This window comes from Pollicipes pollicipes, unplaced genomic scaffold (assembly GCF_011947565.3).
Source record: "Pollicipes pollicipes isolate AB1234 unplaced genomic scaffold, Ppol_2.1 Scaffold_5724;HRSCAF=6776_pilon_pilon_pilon, whole genome shotgun sequence".
Lineage (NCBI taxonomy): Eukaryota > Metazoa > Arthropoda > Thecostraca > Pollicipedomorpha > Pollicipedidae > Pollicipes > Pollicipes pollicipes.
Genome location: NW_023596746.1, coordinates 45232896 through 45253301, shown reverse-complemented (window position 1 = coordinate 45253301; position 20406 = coordinate 45232896). Strand labels below are relative to the sequence as shown.

The 20406-nt window shown below is 53.1% G+C and overlaps 1 protein-coding gene across 4 annotated transcripts in view; it reads right to left on the bottom strand.

The window, feature by feature from the left end:
- Positions 1-20406, bottom strand: part of LOC119103459 (intraflagellar transport protein 88 homolog) — a 32036-nt gene that overhangs the window by 11563 nt on the left and 67 nt on the right. For 3 of the 4 annotated variants that reach the window (XM_037227008.1, XM_037227005.1, XM_037227007.1), the window contains exons 1-9: positions 20210-20401; positions 13372-13526; positions 12282-12377; positions 10156-10319; positions 9242-9262; positions 7877-8072; positions 7389-7606; positions 7000-7109; positions 815-936 (exon numbers count right to left, since the gene is read on the bottom strand). In XM_037227008.1, the coding sequence (XP_037082903.1) occupies positions 815-936; positions 7000-7109; positions 7389-7606; positions 7877-8072; positions 9242-9262; positions 10156-10319; positions 12282-12377; positions 13372-13494 (1050 nt within the window). In that variant the 5' untranslated portion in view covers positions 13495-13526; positions 20210-20401. Of the gene's footprint in view, positions 1-814; positions 937-6999; positions 7110-7388; positions 7607-7876; positions 8073-9241; positions 9263-10155; positions 10320-12281; positions 12378-13371; positions 13527-20209; positions 20402-20406 lie in introns of those variants that run through there. The other variant, XM_037227006.1, reaches the window with a different exon arrangement.

Here is a 20406-nt window from a genome sequence, read left to right as displayed (position 1 = left end):
TGCTGATCGTTAGCGGGGAGCCAGGAAGAGGCGCTGCAGGCTGGTTTAGATCCCGCCTCGGGCGGCAGAGACAGAGTGCCGCAGGTACGTGGTGGTCGTCCCTTGAGTAACGGTCACGACGCCGGTCAGACGACGGATGTCTGTCACACCGAAGCGTTCACTGAAGCCCAACTGTGCGAAAATCCCCACTTACCGCGAGATATCGCTAAATGGACCTGGTTCTGAGTCGCCGCCCGCCACTCGCACTCAGGGCCGTATGCCGCTGGACATCAGGCTTCGCGAACTCCCCATTCGGGAAGGGGGGGGGGGGGCTGCCGTGGAACAACAGGACTGTGCAGGATTGTGGCGGAAGGGGGTGGAGACGGACAGCGGGGACACGTCCACATCTAGACGTTAGAATGGGCGCTAGGCTCGTAACTAGACGTTACGATAGGCCCTAGGCTCACATCCAGACCGTTAGGATTGACGCTAGGCTCGCATCTAGACGTGAGAATGGGCGCTAGGCTCGCATCCAGACGTCAGGATAGACGCTAGGCTCGCATCTAAATGTTTAGGATAGGTGCTAGGCTCATGCAAACGAGTCGAACCACCGAGGCGTGACATTCTTAAACGCCATCTTTCCTAGACACGCGTGCGGTAGTCGTTTCTGATTAACGGCGTGCCGCAGGTAATATCTATGTGGCTCAGCTGTGTGAATTCGACGGGACCCGAACGGCGAGACCATATAACTCGCATCCCAACACCGAGAAAGATACGGTAACGGCTGCTCAAACGACCCGTCTCACATCGCCAGCGGGAGTGTGCACGGACATACCTCCAGATCCTTGTACTTGTCGTCATTCTCCATGTCGAACGGCACCTGCAGCAGCTTCTGGAAGGACTCCTTCTGTTTGGCCCGGTCGCCCATGGCGTGGTAGCAGACCACCAGGTGTAGCCCTACCGGCGAGACGTGTCGGGGCATTGCTGAGCCGAGCTGAGCTGAGTCAGCCGCACCAGCGGAGCCCTCAGCACTGCTGCGGTACAGACTGGACCTTGGCCATTCTCCCCTTCGCCCATGATCTGGGTGGCTTAAGCGATAAGGAAATGGTCGGGAACATCCACGAGGCTCTGCTGCCGTCAAAAGTCAAAAACGCGTAACTAGCAATTTCATAATTGTTCAGGAGAACGTTTTTTGTGTTATTTCGGTGTCATGGCCGTGAACGAGAACCAATGAGTAGAAATTGCACACCAATCGGAAGCGAGAGCAATTCTCTATCTAGCAATGTAAAAATGAAAACAACTGGAAATAGCTTAAGTCTTAACTGCTGAGGATGTTTTTTGACATGGGAAGACGGTATTGAAACCTAACGGTTGTCAAAGTCAAAAAGGCGTATCTGGGCGAAAACGCGTATCTGATAATATACGCGTTTCTGTCCATTGTAAAAAGGGCACAGCAACGTCTCTTATCTCGGCAAAAACAAGTATTTGCGGAGTGAATCGTTCTTTTCCTATGCACTTGCTAAGCATCGTATGGACGATTGAACAGCTCCACGGTACCAGAGAACGGTGTCTCCAAGTCTCATTCATAAGCAATTCAGGGGCGGGGAACGTCTCTGTAAAAATGAAGCATTTGCTGAGTGTAGAGCGTCAGACATGGTGTCAGGCGTACCCGTTGTGCTTGACAGAATGGCGGTAGGTTCTTAGTGATAAATAACCACGGTTAGGACCCATGGTATAAACATACCAAAGCTCGGTTCACAGTCTTTATTAAAAAACGATCCTAGAGAGCATCGCTAATTCCCATTCTATCCATTTGTGAACTGCGCCTTCACAAAACCAGCGGATGATGGAGGATTAGAACGCATATGTAAACACATTTGGACATAGCTGCTTCTTGATGACGTAACACACGACTCGATCCATGTGGTCATCAAAATGGCATCTGAAGTCACAAAATCCCATACAGTTCAACACCGTAAAGCTAAAGGGTGTCAGCATCCAATCGAAAACAGTTGGTGGCATTAATGCACGTTGGTGGAGCACCTTGCATCCGATCTATGTCTTCTTCCAAAGTTTGTCTGAGCATGACAACGAACTCTTCAGCTTCAAAGCCGCTCAATCAATGATTCAGATCAGAATTCCGATGCCGCCAACGAAAGGGGTACTGCACCAAACACACAGCGCAACACACTAACATCGCCGTTCCTCGAGGGCTGTCTGTCGGGAGCGTCGCGCCATGAGTGTAAACCCTCAGATAGAATTCAGGTCTCGTATGTTGTGGTGGGCACCGTTTTGTAGTTCTCTCCAGAACGTCAATTTGTGCGCAGTCATGAGTGGAAGCAGGTTGCCGTACAAGCGGTCAATTTTCTCTTTGTTGACGCCACGAGGGCGCTCCCTGTGATCCATCCTGGTGTCCAGCTGGACTTTGTTTTTCACCAGATCATAGACTTTCCACGACGTTTGCTTCAAGTCCACCTTTGTCCACAGCTTCTTCGAGCCTCTCCGCACTTCAATGACCTTCAGCTTTCGCAGATACGGCCGTTTTCCAACCCCTTGCAGAGCCTTTATCTTAGCAGCGCTGAAGATATCGCTTGCGCAGATGAAGTCTTCTGCCCTCAGGGGAGCTGTCTGGACGCCTGTGCAGCTGTCCACCAGGTCCACCCAGTCTTTGAAGTCTTCCACCGCCTTTTTGGAATTCAGTTTTTTGTTTATGACCTGGTGGTGGGCGTCGGCACTCATTGCTGTATGTCCCTTTTCAAGATACTTCATCGTCACCTTCTCGAGGGCCAGAGTATCACTCTGCACGGCTTGCATCAGCGTTGAAAGCACGACCCAGCACTTGTTTCGTGAACAACAGTTATCAGCAAAAATGGTAATCCGTCGCTTGTCCCTGTTAGCGTGAAAGAACTTCCTGAAGGCGGAAGACACATCCACTGCATCTCCTCCCGCCAGGCCCTCGTGCCACAGCACAGCTAATGCCTGCGGCGAGTGGCGTTTTCGGCCCTTTTCCCTGGGCTGCAGTGGGCTGAAAGTCTCATTGAAAGCGACGAGTCGGGGGGTAAAAAAACACACCTTGTGGGGCATCACGGGGAGCATAAAAACTCGCATCATGTCCGCGCTGACGACGAGTTCATCATCTTCCCAGTCGCGCTCTGCGTCGCTCCGGTACTCTTCTCTTGCAATACGGACTTGCTCCAGATGATGCACTTGGTCCGCACATGCCTCGCAGCCATCCAGATCATCTTGGGACCCATGCTCCTTTTTGTGGATTTCATGCTTCGAGCAGCTTTCGCACTCTTCCTGGCTTAGTCTGGTAAAGCCGATGTTCGATCCCTTTACAACTGATCGGTAGCTTTCGAGGGAGCAAGTCGCCAACGGGTTGTCCTCCAGGTACTGATTATGCATTTTGGATATGGTGAGGTCTTGCGGAAGGTAACGCCGGTTTGGGGCATGGAGATACCTATAATGTGGAGCTGCAGGTTCGTAGGACAGCACATGCTCCTGGATATTCTGCTTATCCAGCTTGTGCGCAGGCGTGTGGCGACCTCTTCTGTCCGCTGGCGCAACTGCTCCTCTCACTTCCTGGCTCCCGAGTAGAGCGAACCGCATAGGGGCGTCATATTTGGGTTTCATCCCCAAAGTGGCGAGGAAGAAAGTCTTGCACACTTTTTTCCTGTTCCCGTCCTCGACTGGTAAAAACCATTCCAAAGTTCGCTGTCTGCGAGATTGCTCCCCGGTTGGTTTGCATTTCGGTCTGTCCCCGTTCTTTACCTCCACCTGGGCACGATACCACTCCCTTCGAGCAGCGTCTGTTAAGCCATTCACCGAAACGTTTATGCTACGCCTCTGCACATCATTGAAGTTTTGCGCGCAAACGTTGCTGCAGCCGTCAACGCATCCCGTGGGAACTGGGAGGACGGGATGCTTTTTTGTATAATTTGTTATCTTATCCACCGAGCTGCGAGCACGCTTTTCGTCGTCTCCTAAGTAACCTCCTGCGGCCGCAACGCCGTGAACTGCTGCTCGTGAGAGCCGTTTGGTTCTTGGTCACCAACACTTTCTCTGTTGCTCGCAAGTGCTGGCTGAGCTTGCTCGTGCTCTGCATGCTGCTCAGGTTGCTTGTCTGTTGCTGACAGAGCGGTATGGTCATCATGATCTGATTCTCTTCCGCCTCTCAAAACCTCGTCTGGTAACGGCGCGTCGGAATCCAAGAGTCGAATGATGTCTCCTAAAGCGGACAGGGACTCGCTCGTAGCCGCCGCAGCCATATCTGTGAGTTGTAGGCCCGACAGAGTGTCCGATTCACACACAACGGGAGGTGAGCAGCGCTGTGGTGTGCCGTTTGGAGTACTCGTGACGAGAAACGCCACCGAGCAATCGTGCAAACCCACCACGTGTTCAGGCTGGTCCGCATCAGTAACCCGCAAGTCGTCGGCAAGGGTTACACGGGAATGCTTCTGTTTCTGATGGCCAGGTGGTGAAGAAGGGGGTCGCTTCGCGGACGTGTTTGCTGGTAGAGCAGCAATGATATATGGCACTGCTGGCTCGGCACCTTGGGTGTCCGTCGAACGCACGCTTGTTCAACTGGGAGTTAGCGCTTGTTCACTCACACCACTCGCCGTCCCTTGCGTTTGGGTCGGGATGAGACCCTGGGCTTCACTCGGGTAGGGTGGCAACGACAGCAGCCTTGCGGCCTCAAAGCAACCAGCACCAAATGAGCATCCTTCCATGAATTTTGCTGGACTTTCTCCTCCACAGACAACAAATTCACCTCCTTGTGTTTTAGCGGGAGTTACCTGACCTATCACTGAAGTCTCATCCACAACAGCGAAGTCATCAGACCCTATCAGAGCAGGATATGCATGCTCCATCTCACATCTTCTGGAACCAGCTGGATGCTCTTTGTGCCATAGTCTTGCGATTGGCAGATCATCGTCTGACACATCTGAAACAATGCGTGCCATTTTTAACACTCATACCGAGACAAACGAGGCAGAAAATAATTCACCAAACTACCCTTATAAAATGTGAGATGCGTATTCCTTGGGAAAAAGCAGACAAACAACACCAATCCAAGTTACCCCAGCAATCTAAGATATTTCTGAGCTGCAAATCCAACGATCGTCGGCTTTGACTTGGATGGCCAGGATACAACGAAGTAGAGAATATCCTTGTGGGTGACTGCCATGGCATATGGATACATAAGTCGGCATGCACGTGCATTGTGCCGTTAGTCGTGTACATGCGCTCACCTGTGTGGGTCCACGTGGGACAATGAGTGTGTGTTGTGGTGGTGGTGGTGGTGGTGGTGGTGGTGGTGTGTGTGGGGGGGAGGGGGGGGGGGCGCAGCATGCATGCATGCGCGTGTGTGTGTGTTAATGTATTAGTATGCGTGATAGGCCATTGAATGTGAAGGTCACAAATGCGAATGGGACAAGTTAAAGACTGTGCGTTAGGGTCCGGATCGTGGCGTGTTGAGTTTAGCATCGCCAACGTTTTCGCATTGCATGAGTTGGAGAAGAGGTCAGCGTGTTTAGCGTTAATAATACCACTCCGAGTCGAGCCACTCCCTTTAAATAGTCGTATTATGGATGGCTGGCTTAGGTCATCACGGCCGGATTCATCACGTCAGAAGCAATGCTGCATTTCGTGGCATTGTGGTGTGCCTGCGTCTGTTATATGTACTGGGGCGATTTCGATCACCAGAAAAACCTGGATATAATCTACCGATGTCATGCATGCCACGCCATGCCGAACGTGAGCAAGCCTGTACTGGAACGTTGCACACCTACTTTTCCGACCCATGCAAGCTGTGCGGTTGCTTGATGCTTGTGACGTGCGGCAAAAATTGTGTCAGAGCTTTGTGCCATAGTATTCCAAGCCTGAGCCAAGATATATGACCCAAAGGATAAAGCGATTTGTGTGCATTTGTCCACAGTTCATTTTACGCCACAATTGATTTGCTACATTTCCACCAGCGCGTGGTAACGCTCGTAGCCTTTTCATTCACGTGGAAGACAATCTGACGAGTAGATACTACAGTGCCCGACAAAAGAACAAGCACGGAAGACGAGTGCTCACCTTCCACAAGATCATGCGGTTCCAGGCTTGGTTGCTTTCCAGCAACGGTTCCAGTCCATCTTCCGCCGCGGTACTTCATACTCACTCTGCTTCCTGTCTCTATGGGCTTCGGCCCACTTAATTTTCCCAGTGAGACATAGTGCCATTGTCCTTGGGAAGCATCATCCCAATTCACTCGCACGTGACAAATTCCCCGTATCTTTCTTGAATCCATGTCTTTACAGAGTAAAAAACGAGGCACTAATCGTCAGGCACGCGTTACAGGTACGTAACGCCGACACCCTGTGCTGACTGAATTTCCAGCAAATAATTGTAACAAGCACGGTTGCTCAACCTTATCGAATGTTATCCCGCACAAAGCCGAAATAAAATGACCAGCAAGCAGCATTTTGAACGAAAAAGACTGCAACGCACGTGTATGGCCGCAGCACCTCCGCTGTGAAGATGCGCGTATTTGCAGGATTTGGAAACAGTTTAAAGAAACAAACATTTTCCTACGGCAAAAACGCGTAACTGCTCAATTTACAACGGCCCCCAATGGCAAAAAGGCGTAACTTCACAGATACGCGCTTTTGACACAGTGATGTCGCTGATCGTAGGTGACAAAACCGCGTATGTAAACGGATACGTGTTTTTGACCCGGAAAACGGAGCGCGTGGAAACCATTGAGGCTAGCGTTTCACAGATACGTGTCAGTTACTCGTTTCTATCTTTGGAAAACCTTACAGGCACTACTCATACGCGAATCTATCAACCTTATATCCCTTTTTAATTCTTTTTAAAACAATGAACATACACTTTTTACTTGATCAAAATGTGCGCCTCGTCGGGACGAATTCAATGATACCAATAACTCCATTTCGATAAAAATGTTAGTTACGTGTTTTTGACTTTGGACGGCGGTCTGTGCGACCGAACAACGGGGCGAGCGAAACCTACCGATCCTGAAGGAGGGCTTCTCATGCATGCAGAACTCGAAGCTGGTGACGGCGTCCGGAAAGTGTCCCATCTTGACGAACAGGATGCCGATGTTGTGCATGATCTTGATCCTGCAGGCAGGCGGGGTCGTGATGCGGGTGCACACACGGGGCGCACACGTTACCCGGCACACGTGTCGGCTGGGAGCCGCCGCTGACGGCACGCGCTGCGCTCCTCTTCTCACTAAATACCTGCAGTTGCCGTCCCCAACAGTGTCAAGAAAACAACAGGGGTCGAAGGGTCGCTACAAAGATAGTCCCGTCCCAGTGTTACCATACATCTCCGCTGGCAGTCACACAACGTCATGGCCTGTGCACATGACAGTGCCGGCTGCACCTCTGCTGTCCTACCTGGTGGAGTTTTGTCCGCTAGGAATCTGGTCCAGCGCCATCCGGTAGAACTTGAGCGCCTTGGGAAACTGACCCATCTTGTAGTAGATGTTGCCCATGTTGACCTTAAGGCGGCCGGCGTTGTTGAAGTTCTTGTTCTTGGTGATGACCTGGTATGTGTTGAGCGCCTCCGTATACAGCTCGTTTTTGGCGTACTGATGCGCCAGATTTGTCAGCACCTGGTGAAGATGGATCCGTTTGCGTTTACCACGCCGCAATCACACATCGCACCAACAAAGCCCTGACAGTACGGGACAGCGTGTACGCTTGACGTCTGTCCCGCCGTGCCCCGGACCGTGTCCCGGCCCGGTGTGCTCGCGGCCCCACCAGCTCGGCCGCCCAGACCGTGTCCCGGCCCGGCGTGCTCGCGGCCCACCAGCTCGGCCGGCCGGACCGTGTCCCGGCCCGGCGTGTTCGCGGCCCGCCAGCTCAGCCGGCCGCCCACTCACCACGAACGTCAGCTCCAGGTTGTGCGAGTCAATGAGGCCGGCCTGCTCGCGGTGCCGGATCAGCGTGCGCTCCTTCGCCGACGCCTCCTTGGCCTTGTCGAGCGCCAGCTTGTCATCGTTGCGGCAGCTGGCCAGGCAAGACTCCTCCACCAGGGCCATGACGCGCGCCTCCAGCTGACGCACCTTCTCCTCCGGCCTGCCGCCGCACCGCGCGCGCTGTCACACAGCCAGAGGGGCGCAGCCGCCGCGGCGCTGCTTGACGTCCGCGGCGCACGGTCATCGGCGCACGGTCATCGGCGCACGGTCATCGGCGCACGGTCATCGGCACGCGCGTGACAAGCGCGGATTACCAAACTGACGCAACAGACCGGGATTGATTTCAGACCGTAAACTTGGAAAGCATATGCAAGGGCAATTTGAATTTAGTAACCCACCATATCGACCTCCCTAGCAGATTACAAGATAATGTGAAAGTTTATGGGGAGATGGCAGCAGCATCATGGCCGTCCAAAGCGTGGAGACAGCCCACCCCCGCAGTTGTGTGCTGGGACGTCCCAGTATCCGCCCAGGAAAGAAAGTGCATAGGTGCGGAGCGATTGAGCATTTCAAGCTGCTCACTCGTCACGACAGGTAAGGAGCCCATGCCAACTCCGTCGGTTTCGTATGTGGCCTTGCCGCATTAACGCCGCAAACATATGCGAAAGCTGAACACACCAGGAAAACAACGCGCGCGCGCACGCTTGCGGGCGCACCCACGCACAATCCGCACACTAAAAGCACAGTCCGTGGAGACCAAAGCAAATAACTCGCCAAAAGACGAGAGCCAGGCAGCCGCCATGCCGAGTTGCAGGTCACCGCCCGTCCAGTGAGAGCGGGCCAGGCGAGGTATGTGTGGAATCAGGGGGTTACTGTAGAGGGTCATCACCCGATGCCGTAAGGCCACGCCAACTGGTGCATTAGTAGGTGGGGATGTCATGCAATGACCAGAGCGGACACGACCTGCGCCCGGCCACCCCGTGTTTCCCCCACCCTAGATGCCTGCTTTATTCACGAGCCAGCCAGGCAGCAGAGCTGCAGCTCCAGAGGTTCAGCCTCCACCCACAAACAGCGTAGTGGCCCAAGACCGTTCAGCATCGGCAGGATGACTGGACTTCCTGCAGGGGCTGCTGCAGTCTGATCTCGTCTGCACGGCTAGCGGGCCGGGTGCGTAGTGTGCTTCTCCAACACTCCCCCCCCCCCCCTTCCCTCCTCAGCTAGCCTTCTCCGGCATGCCAAGACACAGCAGAGCAGCAGCCACCCCACAAGCGGTAGCCCTCGTCCGCTCATGCGCACATGCCCGCGCGGCGCCGACCGCCGCCGCCTCACTGGTTCGACATATCCTCCAATCTGAAACACAGCGCCGGGTCACTGCCCGGGTGGCGGCCGCTGCTGCAGCCACCAGAGAGCCGCATCCCACCCAACGGAGTTGGCGGCGGCGGCTAGTCGCGCCGGGCCACGGCTGGCACTGCTGGCACTGACGGCACCGCCAGCGCCGCCGCCGCCCACGCTGGTGCGGCTGGAGACTGGACCGGACCGTCGTCCGTGGGGCACCCCGCGCTGGACCGTCGTCCGTGGGGCACCCCGCGCTGGACCGTTGTCCGTGGGACACCCCGCGCTGGACCGCCATCCGTGGGACGCGCTGCACTGGACCGCTATCCGTGGGACACCCCGCGCTGGACTGCTGTCAGTGGGACACCCCGCGCTCGACCGCTATCTGTGGGACGCCCTGCGTTGGTGGCTGGAGTTGAGCGAGCCCCCGCGCGGCAAGGCATGACCTACGTGAGGAACATTGGCCGCGTCGGAGGGTCGGCTCGTCCAGCCGCTTCCGACTGCAGGTCACGTTCTCGTGTGCGGCACAGCCCGCCCCACAGAAGACATGGCGGCACGGCACTCACTGCTCCCATCCTCTGATCAATGGCCGGCGGGTGCTGGCCCCCTACAATGGACGTGGATGTGATGCATGCAACGACGCCGCTCGGCACGCCCACCTACGACCGTCGCGTCCAAGTCGAGCCGACGCCAACGATCGGCCGCGCTCCCAGCACACAACCTGCACAACTGTTGGCTCATCGGGAGCAGCACCGCACGGACGCCGACAAAGTCAATGAGCCACGCTTCACAGCCCACACATCCGCTGCCCAAGCCGCAGCGCCGGGCTCAATAGGAGCTCGCCCCCAGCGTCCATCGGCGCCACCCGCCCGCTGGGAGGGGCGGCCGGCGCCCCGTCCGGGCCGACTCACGTGCTGGCGCCGTGCGACTCGAGGCCGTGGCGGGTGCCGTCGAAGCCGGGCGCGCCGCCGCCGGACGAGTAGCCGACGCCCTTGACGGCCGTCATCGGCCTGTTCTCGTCGCCGGACGCCATCCCGGTGAGCGGGCGGCCCGTCATCGCCGTCATGCCGCGGTACTGTCGCCACGGCACGCCAGTCATCAACAGCGCGCGGGCCGCGGCACTGTCGCCACGGCACGCGACAGTCACCAGCAGCGCGCGGGGCTGATACAGCCAGACAGGCGGGCCTGCCAGACCAGACAAGGGCCGCCACCACTGGCACACGGGGCTGTCGGAACGCTCGGTACAGTGTCACAGCCCAACACAGGGCCGTCACAGCCAGTACATGGGACTAGACAGGCAGAGTCGGATCGGCCTCAGATGGCGTGCTTGACAGAGGCCCTGGTGGGCGACAGAGGTGACGTGTCACGGCTAGGGCCAGGTGCTCGATGGTCTCTGTGGCCCGACACAGGCTCACTACGCACCCGATGACGCAGGGCGTTGAAAACTCAAGAATACATCGCGCACGGGATAATGATGATATGTACCGGGCGAGACCTGACAGCCTTTGGCCGACCTACCCTTGTCTGTCTGTCTCACTGACAGGCTAAGATTCGTTCACTTGCGTCCAACGGCTTTTCATTTCGTCTGGATCAATCAAAGACCTTCTTGTGGTTACCCTGAGTCGCTTATTCCCTACACCATTTCATAATTTTGAATACTCTGAAACTGCATCTGTCGGCTGCTGGTGGCGAGCGAATCAACCAGGCTTGCTTACAGCAGCAGCCTCGGAGCTCAATTCTTATTGGGTAATATTCCGTTAGTAACGTTTCATCTAAAGCGAATGCGGAGCAAAAGCGAAACAAAGCGCAGACGAAAGGGGTGGATTTCGTATGCCTGAAGCGGGCTTGTGATGCTACCACTTCCGGCGCCAAAATTGCCCCCGCCTGGGCCGCAGTAACTGCATTCAAGAACGGACTGAGACTTAAAGTAAGTGCCGTTTTTCAGTTATCGGCGCAACCGTGGTAGAAGAGCTGAGCTGGGCACGCGATCTGAAGGCGAGGCATTCACACGTACTGTGGTGTTGGATTCACCTACTTCAGATCACTTCAGTAGTTCAATGGCTGGATTTACTTTAGGTCTTCGCCTACTCTGGCTGCCATTATAAGACATAAAACGCTTAACGCCCTAAGAAACCGCACACTTATCATTAACATAAGTAGGTGGCACGGGAAAATACGGTTTCGTACACCTGACCGATTAATTTCCAGGCTAAATGACTAAATGGCTTTGCGTGGCCCTAAACCATCGCTAAGGCTACTAGGACTGATTATGAGCCGCGCTTTGAGAACTTCTCTCGGCTCCTATCCGTAGGCCTCCATGTTTGCATAGCACTCCAACACACCCTGGCGTTGGCTCCACGTCTTCATCTCCTTTGGCTGCCGAGACGTGCATGATTAAATCCAAGGGCTCAGAAATTACTTTAGGTGAGACGTGTTGCGCGCTCACCAATGACACAGGGAAACACGTGTCACGCGTTGCTTGCCCACACCTCGCTCAGTACACGCAAGCATCGTGTCTGAAGATTACCTCTGCATTACAACCGGTTCGACCTGCACAGGTGAGCAACGGATTGCACACACGTATTTTCAATACCCTGTAAAAGAGACACTGCGCAAGTGTGCGTGTGACGGCAATGTGCGACATCGCTGTAAGGAAGCTGTCACAAGCGGCGGGCATCATGCAGTTGGCCGTGCCTGGGCGAGCGGAGGTCCTCAGCATGATGCAGCGCATGCGTCTAGCGCCAGCGCGCCGACTGGGCAACCAGCCTCCCACACAGTGTAACGCATAGAAGCCAATATCTTCCCGTTCAAGACGAGCCCTACTCGCCGAGCTACGCCAAGTTCTGCCACTATCACATGCATAGCAAAACAATCATCATCAAGATAATCTGCGCGGGGTCCCCCAACCACGCTTAACTAATGCGACCAACCAATGGGCATACTGACGCAGGGCCACGCACACGCACGTGGGGCCCGCCAGCCCCGGCGTGCGGGCAGCGGCGGCATCTCGGGCCGCCGCCGGGGCGGGACGACTTACGGAGCCGGTGGCCGGCGCGGCGCTGCGCAGGAGGCCCCGCGTTCCCTGCGTGGCCGGTCGCGAGCCGACCACGCCGCTCATCAGCCGGCTCTGGGTCTGAGCGCAGCAGGTCACCGGGTCACGGCGGCCGGTGGACGCCGTCCCCTCCCCTCCCCCTGCTCTTCCTCCCGCGGCCACCAGGCAGGCGGTGCACATGAGCCGAGGCGTAACAGAGGTGAAGTCACCATACAACACGGACACAGGCCGGCCACGGAAATGCGATCAGGCTTGTGTTCGACGGAGAATGCGCTCAACCCGCCTGCTTTAGCGCTCGCCAGGACAGCGCGTGGTGCAGATGCACCCTTTTTCGCATCGCGCAAAGGCTTTGAAGGGTGATGCTGGCGTTTTCATTACATGAGCTTGAAGATGCTTAGCAAATTGAACTGGGTGTGTACTTGCTGTCTACACCTCCTGGTTCCTGCTAAGCGCATTTCACTGAGAGATGACCTTCCTTTCGGAAGTCGGAATGGTGAAAACATCTGAGATGGGTGGTCTACCACGGAATCTTAGCACTGCATGCCGAGAAGCTTTTCATAGTCCTTAAGACGGCATGTGATCACGCATTAAAGGCTAGCAGTACCTCTAGCCTGGACAAGTGTCATTCGAGGTCAACATCACAGCAGTGGCTTTCTGCCGGTGACGTTAGATTAGGTCTCGCGACTTACATATCTCAGCCAGGACGGCTGGCATACATCAAAGGCGACGTGAGGATAGTTCGGGGCCGTGTTAACGACCAGTCAAGGCATCGAACGTGGTTCGCTTTGACTTTAACGCCTATGCGTTTGTTTAGCGGATGGGGCACATAGTTTATCGGGTTTGAAATCTACACAATTTTCCAATTTCATTTCACCTCCAAATACTTTTGCGTCCCTCTCTGCGACGCCCAATACGACGGAACGGGGCAAACCGATAAGAGTTAAGCCTTTGATGAAAATGTATGTCACGCAAGCTTACACAAGTCGGCCATAAAGCAATGTAATGCTGCTTTAGGCTCCTCAGCCGGATAACAGATTATTGTTTAGTTGTTTAACCTGAACAAGGCGCATCGTACCGTGGGACGTTTGCCCATAGACGTCTTGATGGCTTGCTGAAAATGGATGTCGTTATCCATCGCCGACGTGTCCAGGGCCGCATTGTAGTTGTATCCAGAATACAGATCATCCGGATCCAGCATGGTGCGGTACCTCCAAATCTACGATATGTGTCCTGGAAAGAGGTACAAGATGCTGGATCATGGGCATGTCCTCAGCCCCCAACACGGATTTTTATTTTATTTTAAGAAATTTGATCCGAACCCTTCGAATGGATGGATTTCTGGGATCAGCGCTCACGCTAAGCAGTGCTTGTTGTGTGAACCCTTACCACTACCATCCGATCGCGCAATTCCAGGCAACGGCAGAATTTAGTGGCGAAAGCTTAATGTGCCGCAATGCTCGGCACGGTCCGTCCTGCCCTCTGACGTCAACTGACCTTTAATGCGACCGCTGCCACCGGCCGCAGGCCACACCTGTCTAGGACAAATAGCGAGCGCCTAAAGCGACTCGAACCCATCCTGCCACGGGTGGGTGAATCGGGAGGCAGGCGCTCTAACCAACTGAGCCACCGAGACGGACTACTGTTTCATGTAACAGCTGGCACAACACCCACGAGACACAAGATGGGCGCGAACAAAATTTTTGTGTCCCATCCTATTTGCATCCCAGATTTGAATGCCTCTCCGGATTTCGCCAGCCTCGTCTTCCAGGTGCTGCTGGCCTAACGCAACATCGATCAGAGAAACCAACCACAGCCCATCAGGTGCTTGATGAGAGGGGAGGCACCTTTGCAAACTGCCTGTGGCGGCGCCACTGAAATTATGGGCACCAGCTATTGGCCTCAGGCATGGAATACGTACCACTTCAATTGAAGGAATCAGGCAGATAAAACTGCAATCGCATGAGATGCAGTGTGGCACTCCAGGAGCAATGGATAATTGGTAGGAAGGCATGTAGATGGCCTGGCACAACCATGGTGTGATAACGCAGCAGGAAATGTATGACGACAGCCGCAATATCCTCTACATAAACACCACTTTAGCGTTTGTCTTTTGAGATTAAGATATGCTCCTCCGCTTGGGCGGGCGCACCAATTCTTTTCGGCATTCTACATTAGTGAGCGGAGTGAGCTATGAACGCATCCTGGAAAATATAAGCAAATAGTGGACAGGTTCTCGACAATTCAAAACCCGGTCAGGAGGTGCAGGAAGTGCGGCTTTTTTTTACTTGGGTACCTGTATTGCCGACGGTGGGGAGAGAGCTACGCTCGTTGCAGGGTTCCTGTACTGTCGTGGTCGAGATATGCTGTCAGGCATCAGCCGACGTAGTGACGTCACTGAAAATGGGTTTGCATCGATCAGTGTCCTTTTGGGCCGACTGAAGGCCACAAGGCATTTGCTAGCGATATGATGTCACTGGTATTCGACTGGACATGTGACGTCACTGGTTGTGAGGTTTTAGGGCTCTTTTGGGTGCCATGAATGCCGTAAAGCATCACCTGACGATATGTCGTCACTGGTATTCGATGAAACATCAGGCGCAACAGGCCTTATTCCATCTTTACCTTTCGTACCTGTCTGCTGCAAGCATTTGCGCGCCGAATAAAAGCTTGACCGAATCGCCTGAATGTGTGACGTCACTAATCATCACTTGATACGAGTGCACTTAGGCCCCACGGCCGCGGTGCATCATGTTCCGTGGAAGTAACGTGACGTCACTGATATTCGACTAAATATTGGTCGCAACAGGCCATGCTTCATTTTTACTTTCGTACCTGTCTACTACAAGCATTGGCGTGATGAGTGAAAGCTACAAAATTACCTGAGTGTGTGACGTCACTGGTCATGAGTTTTTATGGATCTTCGGGGCCAAATGAAGGCCGTAAAACATAATTCAACGGTGTGACGTCACTGGCATTCGACTGTGTGTGATGTCACTGGTGATCAGATTTTACGGCCTCTTTTGGGACGACGAAAGGTCATACGACATTAACTGAAGATGTGACACCACTGGTATTCAAATACAATTCAGGCGCGAGAGGCCGTGCTCCACCTTTACTTTTGGTACCTGTTCATTGCAAGCATTGGAATGCTGAAGGAAGGCTCTGCCGAATTACCTGAGTGTGTGACGTCACTAACCATTAATTTATATAGACTGCTTTGAACCCACCGTAAGCCACACCACATCAGCTGACCATATGAACGTCACCGGTTTTCGTCTAGATGTCATGCGCAGCGGGCCATGCTCTATCTTTGCCTTTCGTATCTGTCTACTGCAGGCATTCGCGTGCTATATCAAGGCGATGCTGGACCATCTGAGTGTGTGACGTCACCGGTCATGAGTTTAGACAGGTTCACTTGAGCCGCCCGATGCAACAAAGCATCATATCCCGTGAAGCATCGCGGGATGGTATGACATTACTGGTGTTCGAGCAAAAATCAAGCGCAACAGGCCACGTTCCGTATTTACCTTTCGTACCTGCCTACTGCAAGCATTCGCGTGTTATATGACGTCAATGGTTAAGAGCTCTTACGGGCTCTTTTCAACCCCCTATATGATATAATGCTTCAGCTGACGATATGATGTCACTGGTGTTCGACTTTAACATCAGGCACAACATGTCATGTTCCATCTTTGCCTTTCGCACCTGTTAAAGTATTGGCGAGCCTAATGATGGCTCTGTCGAATCACCTGAGTGCGTCGTCATGAGTTTTTACAGGCTATTGTTGGCCGAGTGAAAGCCATAAGGCATCATCTAACGATATGTCGTCACTGGTAATCCACTAAGTGTGTGACGCCATTGGTCATGACTTTTCCCGGGCCTTTTTCGGCCGACTTAAGGCCATTGGGCATCAGGTAACGATATGGCGTCATTGGTATTCATTTAAGCATCAGGTACAATATGTCAAGTTTCATCTTTACCTTCCGCACCTATCTACTGCAAGTATTCGCGCGCGACATAAAGGCTCTGCCCAATCACCTGAGCGTGTGGTGTGACTGGTTATGAGTTTACGCGGGTTTACTCGGGCTGACTGAAGGACATCAAGCATCATCTGGCGATGTGACGTCACTGGTATTCAACTTAACACCAGGCGCGACAGGCCATGTTCGTCTTTATCTTTCGTACCTGTCTATTGTAATCATTGACATGCTTAAGGAAAGCTCTGTGAAATCTCCTGAGTGTGTGATGTCACTGGTCATGAGTTCTTTATGGGCTGCTTTTTTGTACCTGTAGGGTACAAGACATCAGTTGACGATATGACGTCACTGGTGTTTGACTTAATCTCAGGCGCAACAGACCATGTTCCTTCTTTGCCTTTCGCACCTCTATCCTGCAAGTATTCGCGCGCTATATAAAGGCTCTGCCGAATCACCTGAGCATGTGGTGTAACTGGTCATGAGTTTACGCGGGCTTACTCGGGCTGACTGAAGGACATCAAGCATCACCTGACCATATGACGTCACTGATATTCGGGCTGTGGCCCAGACTTATGACCGCTAAGCGGCGCCCTTGATTATTATCTAGCCAGCAGGGCATTCCGGACCGTAGCTGCTCAGGGGCGCATCCTGTGATGTCGGGCGGAATAGCTTTGCATATACGTCGGTTTGTGGGCTGGGATCACCTCTGTTTGTGTTTACGTTTGTTCAAAATTTTAGTCGTTGAAACAGCCCGTTGCGTTTGAAGCTGCTACTTACTGGTGCGCACAATAAAATTAGTGTGCTTAACTATGGTGCATCTCCCACCTCTGCTGCGGAATTTCGTAGCCATAGGTGGCCAAGTGACCTCCTACCAACCGATGATCAGTGACGTCACGTACTCAGGTGATTCGGCGGAGCCTTCATATAGCACGCGAATATTTGCAGCAGCCAGGTACGAAAGGCAAATATGGAACATGACCTGTTGCGCCTGATGTTTAGTCGAGCACCAGTAACGTCATGCCGTCAGCCGATGCATTACAACCTATAATGGGTTCAAAAGAGCCCATAAAAACTCGTGACCAGTGACGTCACACACTCAGGAGATTCGACGGAGCCTTCATTCAGCACGTCAATACCTTTAATAGACAGGTACGAAAGGTAAAGAAAGTACGTGGCATGTTGGACCTGATGTTAAGTCGAATAACAGGGACGACATATCATCCTGTGATGATTTACGGGAGATGTTGCTTTGTGGCTTTGGGCGGCCCAAGTGAATCCGTATAAACTCATGACCAGCGACGTCACCCACTCAGATGATTCGTCTGGAATTTAGTCGATTACCAGTGACGTCATATCGTCAGCTGATGCTTGATGTCCTTCAGTCAGCCCGAGTAAACCTGCACAAACTCGCGACCAGTTATACCACACGCTCAGGCGAATCGACAGAGCCTTTTTGTAGCGCACGAATACCTGCAGAAGGCAGATGCGAAAGGTAAAGATGAAACATGGCTTATTGCAATTGATGTTAATTCGAATACAAGTGACGCCATAACGTTATCTGATGCCTAATGGCCTGAACTCGGCCAAAAAAGGCCCGTAAAAGCTCATGACCAGTGACGTCACACACTCAGTGGACTACCAGTGACGTCATTTCGTTAGCTGATGCCTTATGGCTTTCGCTCAGCCAAAATAGTCGTAAAAATTCATGACCAGTGACGTCGCACACTCAGGTGACTCGGCAGAGCCATCATTTAACGCACCAATACTTAACAGGTACGAAAGGCAAAGATGGAACATGACCTGTTACGCCTCATGTTAAGTCAAACACCATTGGCATCACGTCGTCAACTGATGCATTTTTCCCTATAGAGGGTTCCAAGGAGCCAGAAAAAAACTTATGACCAGTAACGCTACACACCCAGGAGACTCGACAGAGCCTTCATTCAGCACGTCAATGCTTGTAATAGACGGGTACGAAAGGTAAAGATAGAACATGGCCTGTCGCGCCTGATGTTAAGTCGGACATCAGTGACGTCATATCGTCAGCTGATGCATTATACCGTTTGGGGGTACGAAAGGTCCCGTAAAAGCTCTTGACCAATGACGTTACTTACTCAGGAGACTCGACAGAGCCTTCATTCAGCACGCCAATACTTCCAAGAGACAGGTACGAAAGGTAAAGATGGAACATGGCCTGTCGCGCCTGGAGATTAGTCGAATACCAGTGACGTCATATCGTCAGCTGATGCTCGATGTCCTTCGGTCAGCCCGAGTAAACCCGCGTAAACTCATAACTAGTTACACCACACGCTCAGGTAATTCGGCAGAGCCCCTATGTGTCGCGTGAATACTTGCAGTAGATAGGTGCGAAAGGTGCAGACGAAACATGGCTTAGATAGAGCATGGCCTGTTGCGCATGATGCCTAGTCGAAACCCAGTGACATCATATCGTCAGCTGATGCCTTGTGGCCTATACTAGGTTCAAAAGAGTATACAAATTTATGGTCAGTGACGTATACACTCAGGTAATTTGGCAGAGCCTTCCACGGCAATGCTTGCAATGGACAGGTACCAAAGATAAAGGTGGAACATGGCCTGTCGCGCCCGAAGTTCATTCGAATACCAGTGACGTCACATCGTCAGTCAGTGCCGTATGACCTTTCGTCGGCCCAAAAGAGGCCGTAAAATCTCATGACCAGCGACACGCATGGTCGAATGCCAGTGACGTCACATCGCTAGCTGATGCTTTATGGCCTTCAGTTGGCCGCAAAAAAATCCGCCAATACTTGCAGCAGACATGTACGAAAGGTATAAATGGAGCATGACCTGTTGGCTGATGTTCAGCCAAATACCAGTGACGTCATATCGCCAGCTGATGCCTTACGGCATTTCGTCGGTCCTAGAGGACACGTGGAAACCCACGACCATTGACGTCTTACAATCGGTCGTATAGCAGTGACGTCGTTAGCTGACACCTTGTGGTCTTCAGTTGGCCGAAAAGCACCGGTGGAACTCGTGACCAGTGACGCCACACACTCAGGTGGTTCGGCAGCTTCATCCAGCACGCCAACGCTTGCAGTAGACAGATACAAAGGTAAAAATAAAGCACGGCCTGTTGCGCTCAGTATTATTCGAATACCAGTGACGTCACGCTATCCGGTGATACTTCGCAGACCATGACACACCGTGGTCGTGGGACCTAAGTGCACCCGTATGAAGTGATGATTAATCGAATACCAGTGAGGACACATGGCCAGCTGATGCATTACGGCATTCAGTGGACCCAAAAGAGCCTTACAAACTCACGACCCGTGACGTCACATACCCAGCCGAATACCAGTGACATCATATCACAATCAAAAGCCTTATGGCCTTCAGTCGGCCCGGAAGAACCCCCATCCCGATCGATGCAAAACCATTTTCAGTGACGTCAAAATGTCAGCCGATGCCTCACAGCTTTTCCCCGCACGACAATACTCGAAACCCTGCAGCTAGCGTAGCTCTTCCCTCCGTCGGCCATACAGGTACCCAAAGTAAAAAATTACCCGAAGTGCTACGCTTCACAGGCCTGAGCCGGACTGAAATAAAAACTTTAAATCACATAATGCAAACATCATGACATTCAGCTTACTTGTCTCAAGTACAATTTCTATTTGAAGGCTGGGATTAAGGTATGTGCCAGAGGGTACGCGGGCAGCATGAAATGATTATTGACAACTAACTCATTTTAATGCTGTTTCAAACTATATTGCTTCAGCTGCCTTGCACGAGAACGCCTGCACTACGATCCTGCACTGACATAGCAAACCTTGTTCGCTATGCGAGACCTGGAGTTGTGCAATGTGCAAATTGGAGCCTAGCTGAAAGTTACGGGAGTTCCCCGTCCCTACCTCACCACGGCTATCCTCCCCCACCAATCCTCTACGGCAAACTTACCAAATGTTAGCTTGACTGTCGGTTGACTCGACTTCCGGGATGCCCGATCACGCTTCGGATTCAAAACACCAGTGGCACCCACCTGGCACCCTGCCTGCTTCAAGTTACAGCCCTGAGGAAAGGCTACGACACATATTTTATCGCGCAACGTACCACAAGCAAATCCATCTAAACTGCAAAACTCGTGCAAGCTCCCA